This window comes from Carex rostrata, chromosome 15 (genome assembly GCF_964058835.1).
Source record: "Carex rostrata chromosome 15, lpCarRost1.2, whole genome shotgun sequence".
NCBI lineage: Eukaryota > Viridiplantae > Streptophyta > Magnoliopsida > Poales > Cyperaceae > Carex > Carex rostrata.
The window spans coordinates 1,956,230-1,967,781 of NC_135932.1; the positions used below are offsets into that span (position 1 = coordinate 1,956,230).

At 34.4% G+C, this 11,552-nt stretch overlaps 2 protein-coding genes across 2 annotated transcripts; both read right to left on the reverse strand.

The window, feature by feature from the left end:
* On the reverse strand, positions 1 to 1,217 carry LOC144566525 (NDR1/HIN1-like protein 1). Its single transcript, XM_078316562.1, has 2 exons — positions 626 to 1,217; positions 1 to 461 (listed from the first exon to the last, which is right to left on the reverse strand). The coding sequence occupies exons 1-2, from the start codon at positions 1,085 to 1,087 to the stop codon at positions 309 to 311; spliced, it is 615 nt and encodes a 204-aa protein (XP_078172688.1). The 5' UTR covers positions 1,088 to 1,217; the 3' UTR covers positions 1 to 308.
* Positions 1,218 to 6,079: 4,862 nt separating this feature from the next.
* LOC144566392 (bZIP protein) lies at positions 6,080 to 10,311 on the reverse strand. The gene is made up of 5 exons (XM_078316411.1): positions 10,270 to 10,311; positions 8,597 to 9,276; positions 8,112 to 8,187; positions 7,886 to 8,012; positions 6,080 to 6,552 (listed from the first exon to the last, which is right to left on the reverse strand). The coding sequence occupies exons 2-5, from the start codon at positions 9,142 to 9,144 to the stop codon at positions 6,317 to 6,319; spliced, it is 987 nt and encodes a 328-aa protein (XP_078172537.1). The 5' UTR covers positions 9,145 to 9,276; positions 10,270 to 10,311; the 3' UTR covers positions 6,080 to 6,316.
* Between the last annotated feature and the right edge of the window lie 1,241 nt (positions 10,312 to 11,552).

Here is an 11,552-nt window from a genome sequence, read left to right on the forward strand (position 1 = left end):
AATTAACTGACCCATTTATTGTACACTTCAATGATTAAAAAAGTATTACATGTTACAAATAAACACAAAGTTTGATTAACCAAACTTTCTTAATATTGTCTTAAAAATAATTCTTATCCAACTGCTATTTAACTAAAACGTTGTATCCCAATTTTGCAGATATACCATTGCAATGACTCGGATTTGAATATACATAATACATTATAGATTGTCTTGGCAACTAGATTGTCTTGGCAACTTTTACAAATTACTAGTCTTAGCAAAAGTTATCAACACAATATCTCCAAAGCAGCAAGTGGTCACAGCAATTAAACGTCAACATGACACTCAACGGTATCTGGTAAACCGAAACCTGTAAGGGGATTGCCGTTGCTCGGTGAGACGAAAATGGGACAGTTTACCCACAAGTGGTAGTGTCCCGATGTCCAAGTCCCGACTTTCCATTTCACCCTCCCATCCACCTGAAATAACATTTTAGTCCTTCTCAGTAGCTTTTTGTGGTTAGTGAACATCAACTAATTATATGAACAGGCTAACTGTGAAAAACTTGTACAATTTAATATTTATTTTAGTAACCTGGAAATTTTTTTATTTTCTGGATAAGATGTTAGTTAGATGGAGTTACCTTCACATGTAGTAGGAGCACACCAGCTGCCTGATCCTGTGCAATTGCATTAGCAATATAGGGGTCCACTGGTACACCCGACCCATACAACACCGGGGACCACACCGACACATCCTTATGCCCCTCATAAACAGGTGGAAGTGACACAGGAACTGTAACCGGCTCGTCTCGGTATGTGACATAGGTATTCAAACTGCTATAATAGATCCCAATACGGCTGTTAGGGTTGCGAGAGGCGAGGGTTGCTTGGAGATTGATCGTGAGGGTTGGTGGCGTGTTGGTTGCGGGTGAGGAGTTGAGTTTAATTAGGTGGAGGTTTTGAAGGTAGAATTTCGGTTTGGTCGGGCGTAACACGAGATAGACGATTAAAATGATTAAGAGGATGAAGAAAACTATCGTAACGCACAATGAGACTATGCCGCGGAAGAAATGGCGCCTCTTATGATCTTTGTCTTTCGACATGGTTCCTTGCTAGTGTTTTGGTGTGTGTGTGTGGGGGTGGGGGTGTGAAATGGAGGAAGTGTGACTAAGTGAGAGAGTGTGCTAAAGATAGTGATTTATAGGAAGGAAGAGGTTTTATGATTAATGAAGGGGATGGTGCATGTGAGATGCTTGTTATAGCAATGTTTGAATTAAATTGTTGGTTGAGGTTGTATTATTAGCTTTACCACCATTAGGATTTGGATATGTTTCAACTAGATAAAACTTCTGATTTTAATATTAAAGTAGGTTACTAATTAAATAAAGTTGGTAAATTAAACCTTAAAAATATATTGATTCCAAATTTTGCTCCTGAAATTATAATTCATGGGAGGAAAGTTTCACCTAAATTGGTCTTTTCTTCTTTTTACCTTTTCACCTATAGATAATATATATTCATAATTGAATTAAGGATATCATAAATGGGTAGATGTGATAGAGACATCAATTTGTAAAGAAGAAGATTTTTTTTTTTAAAAAAATCCTCATTTTTTGTAGTGGTTATAGAAAGTTGCCTTTTGAAAAAGGAGATATTACGCCTCAACCGTTTATTCCTTGGACCCTCCATGGACTCGTATAAAATAATAAATCATTTGAGAAAACTACAAAATAATAATTGGTCCATAGGTTCTTAAATGGGTTAATTTTGGAACCATCAGCAGATAAATTATTCGAATTCACATCACTCCAATACTGCATAAGGGAATCTTTTATAATTAATGAATTTAGGTCGTTCTTTTTAACTTGGCACAACAAAGCTCAATAATACTGTTCCTGTGCTAATCTGAATTTCAAAGTGATGAGATTTAATTTCAAACCAAAGTGAGGTTCATTTTCTACATTATCATATCTGGTATTTTTTTAATATATTAAACAAATCAAAAGGGCGTATATGTTCTTCAACTTTTTTGACAGAGCACAGAACCCAATAAAAGAAGATTCATAGACAAGACATTTGCCTATTTAAGTATATCTTCACTTCAATAAAAGAAGATTCCTTTTGAGTTAATGCAGAGGATACGCATTCCCGAGCAGACTACTGATGCTATTCCATAATTAAATCATTTTTATCACCTTTATTCAAGAAAAAAGATACTGAAGTGGAGGTAACAGTAGTGCAGTGGATAAGCATTGTAACATAGTAACACTATCAAGTGTCAAGAATATACCAATCTCTTTTTGAATCAAACTAATTAAGGTTCCCTTAAATATACCTCAAAATTTAATGAAAACGGTTGAAGAATACACACATGAAATATATATTGGTTGGTAGAGGGTTGCAAGGTAAACTGGTTAGGTGTCGTTGCCTTTTAAAAGGGATACCCCATTGCCATCCAAAAGGGAACAATTAACCATGATTAATTTTTTTTTTTTTTTTTGAGTCAACTTCTAACCAATTCTGCAGTGTGATTTATGTAGTTGATTCTAGTTGATTAAGGGTTGTATACTTGTATTGACAATTTTAAGTTTAGAAATGGGACAGCAACACCAAGCTGATACCAGTGTCATTAAATTGGGCAACCATATATAGCTAGCTATATATCATATATCATGCTAATTATGAACATAATGAAAAAAATCATTAGACTATTAAATTTGTTGTTGACACAAGAAAAATTGAAATTTTAATTTAGTTGACAAACATTGCCTTCCTAATTACTAATTCCTCCAGCAATTAATACCTTGTTATATCAATTAACACAGCCTTATTATCCACTTTATTATTTTTTTCAACAAACTCTTATAGTCTTAATTGTTTTCATTGTGATTCGATTTTTTTTATTAATTTTCTATAAACAAAATTATATTAACAAAAGAAAAAAAAAATGGGCTAATGCAAAGTATAATAGTTAGGGAACAATGGTCTCATAGTCTGGGAATAAAAGCAGACTCAATGGATTAAATTTGAATATAATTAACGAAAACAATAGAATGAATTTTAGAACTTCTCCTCTGCTCCAGCAATGCAGTCCATTTTGAATTGTTTATTTATTTTTCTTTAATCTAACTGTCGTTTAAGGTTTGACTCTTTTCTGAAAATGAAAACACAACGTAATCAAACCAGTGTTGTAAAAAACATCCGTTTAGACCGATTAATTGGTCGATTAGTCATCGGCGGTAATCAAACCGTCACGGATTTTTCCGATTAATCGGCTAATTATTTTCAATTATAACCGATTATTCTCGATTGTTCCAGATTAATCGTTTGACGGTACCCTGTCTGTCCGATAACCATAACCGCATACCGTTATTTACAACACTAAATCAAACTACATAGTTTAGAATGGATTGCTTATAAATTTGCCAATTAAAGAAAGAGGAAATATGATTACTAGATAGAATAATTGAGGGGCAAACTTGTCTACAAAGTTTAAATTCTTTAATGCACCGGAACAAATTTTGCTGTGTGAATATGACCTCCCTCTTAAATTCTGGAATTATGTTGCTACAAAGTAAATAAACACTGATAAATTTGGAAATTTGTAGTTTATACATTGCAATCTTGTGTACCTGAAATTGTTTTTGGTACCTCAAAAATGATGGAATACTGGGCATTTTTCCAAATGAAAGTTATTAACATTTTTAAGGGGTCTGGAAAAATTGATTATTATATTTTCTAACTTTGATTTAATTCAAAAAAAAAAAAACCCTGGTCGATAATAGGATATTTGGATGCAAGTGCGTTGTTAGTTGTTAGAAAGAGCTTTTCATGAGAAAATTTTATCTTGGCACATGTGGTCTAGACCTAATGTAGTGGATTGTGTAGTACCTAAACCTAACATTGTATATTTTGAAGAAACTAGAACCCAATATTATGGGTTTCTTTCAGGTGGAGATGTTTGGTAAATAAATACAAATTATGGCTGTATTCCAATGAAGCAACTGAGCAACAAACACCACATTTAAATTCAAGTACAACTGAGAACTAGAAAATGTGTGCATTATTGATAAGTTTCATTTTCAAGAGTGTCGGTGCATGCACAAATCCACCACATTTAAAATACTTATCCACGTAAATTTGGTTAAAGGTGCAAAAATGTGTTGTGACAATAACAAGACAAGGTAATTAAACTTGGAGTTTCATTGTCAGTGTTATAAATCAGTCATGTTAAGTTGAATTTTTTTTTTTTTTTTGGCTGCTGCTTAGTGGCAAATATCAGAAAGTTTTTTTTTTTTTTTTTTTGATATCTAGATAGAGACTATCCAGTGTACACCAGAAAGTTACTGCACGCTTGATTCAATCACAAAGGAATAGACGAAATAGCGTGACTTGATGTCTTTCTTATTTTATGTATTCTACTCAAGCCCCCCTTCTTTTTAAATTTAATTTTTTTTTCTCCTTCTGTAATAAAAGACACCACTGGTGCCCATAAATGAAAATCTAGAGGCTTTGACCACCAAATTCTTTCTCAAAAAAAAAAAAAAATTTGTTTTTCCAGGAACTAGGAAAATTATAAATTAAATTATGCATGAAAAGAAATGTGCTTCCTGTTCTGGAATTTAAGTTGTCAATCAAATACAAATCCAGGGTTTTCATTGTTAGTTCTACAGAGAGTTCTCCTTTTTTGGGGGTTTTTGGATAAAATTACCAGCATAATAATGCATACAGTCGAGAACTTTAATTTAACGCCCTTTTTAGGACTAAAAAACTAATTTTGAATCGAATGAATTACCGATTGGTACAACAACGCCCATTAACAAACAGCATGCTGGTACTTGCTAAGCTTATTTTAAAAAAATATCAGCTGCTGGTACATTCCCGCTATGTTGACATCTTACCAACCATTTTAGCAGAGTTCAAAGCCCAACCAACACAGTTATTCAATCATTCATGGCCTAAGTTTCAAATTAAACCCCTGACATATGTAGTAAATTTTCCTGTCCGAAAACAAAATAATTAAACGACTAAATTAATTTGGGATTTAAAAATTAGAAACGACTAATAAATTGAACGACTAAAATTTGGGATTTAAAATAAAATAATTTCCCTTTAGTATTATATGGGCTGAAATAACACTCATATAATACCAGCCGAGTCGATATTAATTTAGTGCATTAAACAGAAAGCTGTGAAGTATTCGCCATACAAATATCATATCAATGTATCATGCAAGCAGTCGTAACTTGGGCCTAATACAACAAAGATACTACAAGGACTAATACAATCCAGCTTCAGTTGTCTGGGACGGGGAACATGGAGCCCGCATATAGGTCTAATTTCGGCCACAAATTGGTCCTAATGGGCTTTCATAAAGAGCAAACCCTAAAGCTGCCAAGTCCCAAGTTTTAAACTTCAGCCGCCTTCTTACATCATTCCGGTTTTCTGTTATACTTTGTCCCACAGCAGAAAAGTTATAAATTTCAGGAGCATTTATATAGACAATGAACATGAAACAAAGCCCGACCTTACTTGAACAGGATCTGTTCTATAGGATCGTACTACTGTTTGGTTCCAGGGTGACCTTGGTCTTATTGGGATGGTCAGTGGCTTTTTGTTCTCCTTATTATTTTTGGGGCCAACTTCTGTATACAACAGCTATTTTTTTATTATAAATAAGCTCATAGTTTAAAGAAAATGACATGTTATAATTTATTTCGTTCTGCCTTGGCGTAATGCTAACTCAAAGTGAATGAGTTCCTTTGGATCTCTTTTGAGTTTTGAATGAGAGAGTTCTCTTTGAATAATATCCATAAATTTTTCTAAGGAGATACAAGGCAAACCTGTTCGGCTTGATTAAAAGCGTAAGGAGTAAGGACATCTAAGGAGGCTTAATCCTCACAGCCGTTCATGTACTATGGGATTAATGCCTTCAATAAATTAACGAAACACCACTAGTTGAAACCAAACATGTGTTGTGCTGCCGATTTATTGTTTTTTTAGTCTTAGCAATCTGCAACTTCATTATCTGAATGAGAATCAAGTATTGTTTTTTTATATAATAACACCACCAAGTTTACCAAAGAACATCATTGTTTAGACAACAGCATATCTCTAGATAAGATATAATGTCATCCCTACAAAGTCAACAAAAGCATGCACAACAAAGTTTCATTTCATCCCTCTATAATAGTAAGATCAGCTCTCTATCTGGAGTATAACAGCCTTACCTAAAAATAAGCACCTCTAGCCTAAGGGAATTGTGCGTTAGTGTATAGTATGTTAATCTCTCTCTTCATTATAGCTGCTTGGTTGGGATACTCTGTTTACCATCAGAAGCGGCCCGAGCTGTGCCTTGTCGGAGGGACTGGAACAGGAGACCCTCCCAGACTAAGCTTATTCATGTCAAGCATCTGCCAATTCAGCGCCAAGGAGTTCTCAGGTAGGCCCCACTCCAGTGGGCTAAGCCCAACCATATCAGAGTAAGATGCCATGCTGCGGCTTCTCCTATGACGGCCTGATATCTGCTTCAGCCTATCCACCTCATTCCTTAAAGCTTGTGAAACACCTGAACTTATTATTTTTCACCCCATCACAATTTAATCTTGACAGTTCAAAATAAATATAATGAGTAGGCTTAAGATGCCTAATTATTTGCATGTCCCAATCATGTCTCACGTCCTTATCTGCAATTTTGAGGTCCAAAACGTCGATCCAAAGACCAAATTTTATTTTTTTTAGAATTTTTTTACTAACTTTTTAGATAGGATGTCTCACGTCTTTATCTCCGATTTTGAAGTGCAAAATGTCAATCCGAAGACCAAATTTTATTTTTTTTAGAATTTTTTTACTAACTTTTTAGATAGATACAAAATCACTGTTTTTGGATGGTCAAGAATCTTCTTGAAATCAATGATTTTGTATCTAGGGGTGTTCAAACGGTCGGTTCGGTTTAAACCGAACTAAAATAATCAAACCAAACTTAAAACCGAAGTTTGAAAATCCAACCGAACCGACCGAACTAAAATAGCAAACCGAATTAAAACCGAACCATTTAAACCGATTTAAACTTCGGTTTGTTCGGTTGAACCGAACTTTCTCAAAAATCAAAACTCAATACATCTATAATACTCAATTTAAACTTTGGTTTTGATTAATGAACCAATTTAAACTTCGGTTTTGATTAATGAACCAAAATAATACTAGAAGTCTTGACCCTATCAATAAAATCGGTCGGTTCGGTTTAATCGGTTTTGAGAAATCAAAACCGAACCGAACCATTTAAACCGAACTAAGTCACAAAATCAACCGAACCGAACCAATTCAACCGAACAACCGAACCATTTAAACCGAATCTTACCGGTTCGGTTCAAAACCAAATAAACCGAACCATTTGAACACCCCTGTTTGTATCTATCTAAAATATAGTCAAATTTTCCAAAAAAATATAAAATTTGGGCTCCAAGCACATTTTAATATGGATATCATATTAGGCGGTCCGGATCGACTGTTTGGACTTTGAAAATAGAGATAAGGACATGATGTATAATTGGGGCATGGAAACAATGAGGCATTTGAACCCAACTAAAATATAATATATGGTTGAAAGCAACACCTAATATTTCTAATACCTGTACCAGCATTCGACATTATTGAAGATTGAGATAGACAACTAGCACGTAACCAATTAGCTTATAGTGTGGTGATCCATTAGATAATGTTAGTGGAGGGCTAAGTCATGTTTTGCTTTGCTTAATTTTCATTCTAATGTAAGGTGTTGTGTGCAGATAAACCCAAGAAATGGTGTTATTTGCTACTGCGACTCTAAGAGGAATAAGTTTTAAATTATAACAGAATAATATGTTTGCTTTAACAATGCAAAATTATTCAAAACAACATACCTTCTTTCACAAGTTTCTCCTGTCTAAGGCTCGCAAGTTGGCGCCTCAGATTTTTGTTCTCCATTGAGAGTGCAGCACGTAGCTGGAAATGTGAGGCAACTCCTGTTGCCAGCTCAGCTCCAAAATTCTAAATTACAATTAAAATTAACAATAGTAATGATTTTTCTATTTCCTAACAGAGAAAAAGAAAAAAAAATCAAATAAAAAGGTTCTATTGTGCTTGTACCTGAAGGGAATCAACAGTTCTTTCAAGCTCAGCTATGTATTGAAGCTTCCGGACCCTTGATCTCTGACCAGACCTCCTAACAAAGTAAATTTGAAAAATTTTAAACAACATTGCATTAAGATAATATATTAAGACAGTAAAATGCTAACCCAAAAAAATATATGAGGTTGCTTTGAATGATCAGCGATGTATTACTGATTCTATGACGAGTTACTTCAGATTAAATTTGTTCAATAAACATCAGATCGTTTGCCTAAAAAACACAGTAAAACCTCATTTAAAGCTAACCTTAAATGGTAAAATAATTACTGAATTACAGAATAATACTTTATTTAAGATAATTCAGAAAGAGATAAAATGATAAATCAATTAATCTATCAATTTCGCTTCAGACATTATCTTCATGTATTATATATATTTACTGCTTAAATTAAAAAAAAACTATGCAAATGAACCAGAGGTGCAAGAATTATTCAAACAGTTACCTCCTTGAGTTCCTCTCCAGATCGGAATGCACGGAGGCATTGTTCACATCTCCATTTCCACACATCTCTGTCAAACTAAATGCGGGTCCAGACCCGGAGCAGCTTTCAGGATCCAAAACCAAGTATTGCAAAGGATTGCTTGGCACATTCTCCAACACAGCATTCACCATAGAACTCTCATTACTACTCAGCCGACTCTTCTGTCGAGGTGAATTCGGGCCATAGAGACAGCCTGATTCAAGGCCCAATCCAACTTCTGTCAAGCTGTCAGTTTCATCATTTTCCACAATTTCCTCAAATTCTCCTTGGTAGTTCGTAAGAACATCCAAAATCACTTCAGAATCACTACATGTCCTTCTAATTGGGTTCAAATTTAGGTTCTTTTTGGGTCTTTCAGTAAATAGGTCATCGAACCAAGAGGGTTGCCCAGGGAAAGGGGATTCTCCATTTAGGTGTGTTTTAGATTGCGGTGTAAACTCAGGTGCCGAAGGGGATAAACCTCTAATTTGAGAGGGGCAGCGAGGTGGGAGGTGAGGTGACCGAGACATTGCACGAACAAAATTATATAGGAAAACTAAAAAGAAATCAGTTTTCTTGAATTTAGACGGTGTAATTCACTTTACATCATCCCTTTTCTGCCTCCTGCAATGAAATAACAGGCCAGGATGAGTATGTAACACCTGTGCACAAAAGGGATTCATGTTTATATAAATTAGAGTGCAAATAAATAGCAATGCAAAGGATTATTTATGTTGACACAGTAAAACATTTTAAAATGTGTTATTGGAAACTAGCTTGGCAATAGAAACTAAAAAAGACATTAATTTGTTCTTAGAAATGGAGCTTGATTTCATTTTGAGATAAATTAGGATAGGATAACAACATCCATCAACAGCTGAAGTGATACGAAGCAAAATGTTTCAAAATTTGAAACAAGGAAATTGAGTTAGAGAACTTAATCAGAAAAAACTAATTGACTTGGGTTGGATACCCATGAACAAAAAAAAATATGAGAGAGAACGAAACTAATCGAGCAATCCAACCACAAAACAACAAAGGAACATAAATTTCACACCCAAATCCTAAAATAGAACGGGGATACTAAATTAACCAAAGAGCATTGTTTCTATTTTGAGCACTCACCAATTCCGAGTATTCTAGGCCATGGTTACCCTCGCCAAAATATTAGAACTTACAAAATCAACTTAAAAACCACCAAAATAGTAAAACAGCTCGGATTTAGTGAGATCGGACTAAGAAGTGACTAAATTATAATTAGCAAGAAGTTCATGACCTAACTAAACCACCACATTGGGATTACAGATATATATATATATATATTTTTTTTTGCAAAAAAGAGCTAAAACCCTAAGTAAGGGGTTTTAACGATAGGAGAAGCAATCAAACAGTACTCAAAATCTAAATCCAAAAATATAAAATTAAAAACCACAAATGTTACTGCAGCTATCAGGTAAGACAAAATCCAAAGAGACAAAAGGAAGCAGTACGGAAAGACATAAATAGAAAAATGCTCCAAATATTACCGGGTAAAAAGAGTAAAAATCACCAATCTAGTATGCTCGAATTCAAATGCTGATGATAGGTTGCTGGAAAATATCGCGAAAGAGATATTAATTTAGTTTTTAGTTTCCTGACATATTTAGAAGGCGTACCTTTGCTTGGTTCAAGAAGTTATTTCCCAGAGCCGAAGAAAGAGAGAGAGAAAAGTAACAGGGAGACAGTGTTAGTATTTAAAGGCAAGCAAAGTAGAGAAAATGTTAATTGCTCCTGGTGCACCGCATCGAAGTTCATCCATCCATACTCAGATCATTTGGACATTAATATTCAATATATTTTACATATAATGTGTAACAAGCTCTTTTCAGTGTCACAATTTCGATCTTTACATAATGCAGTAAGAAAAACACAGCCACATAAAATCATACAAGTGGCAATTTCCGGCAAAGGCGATGTTTAACTCTGCCTGGTGGAGCCCACCTACTATATCTTTTATTCGTTTTTCAGATATACTGACACGTGGCCGTAAATCTCAACATGGGAAGTAATTTTGAAGAAACGAGGGGCGGACTCGAAAAAGGGACTGGCTAAAAGCCTAAAACTGAGCAAGGTGGCCCACCGCAAGTTACGCACGGCGCCTCTTCCTGTTGGCTGTTGTGTTTGTTTTGTTTTATTCGTAACCGTCTGGGAATTGGGAATTGGGGATCGTGATTTCGTTTTCAATTCAGTTCTGCAAATGGATTCTGTTGAAATTGACTGTTCTGGTCCCGTCTGGATTGGAATCGAAAGTCGGAAACAGATCAAGGTATAACGAATTGACCATAATGGCTTCCTCTACCGACTTGAGCACAAAATACAAAAATTCACTACTGATCTTTATAATATTTTTTATGAATAAAAAATTTCCTCTCTCTTCGGGCCCCCAAAGGAAGGCCACGTACCAACAAAGTGACACAATATGATATATTAATTTTGGTCATTAAAAAAAAAAAAGACACTCAACAAACCTGTAATCCACATATGTGCTATAAGATGCAAATCCTTAGTATATTAAGATTAAATGTAAGTCCAAAGGTAGATAAATAAATACTAATAATCAAGAAAGTGATCGGGAGACTCCTGCTGCAAGCCTGCAAAGTAAATTTGAGCGTTTTTATAGAAAGGAAAACATTACTGGAGGTTATTCGTTTGGTGATTATATTTGATGCATATCTGTTTTTGCGATTTAATCACTTGAAATGAATTCTCAATTCTAAAAAAGAAAAAACATCTAGGATGCTTAATTATAATAACATCCAAAATCTTTTATTGAAAATTATAATGCTTAAAAAGCTATTTATTCTATCAAAATTATCTAATAAATATTTATACAACTATAAGATACTATTTGGAGTATAACTGCTGGTTTTGTTGATTTAATCACTTGAAAGATCGTCTC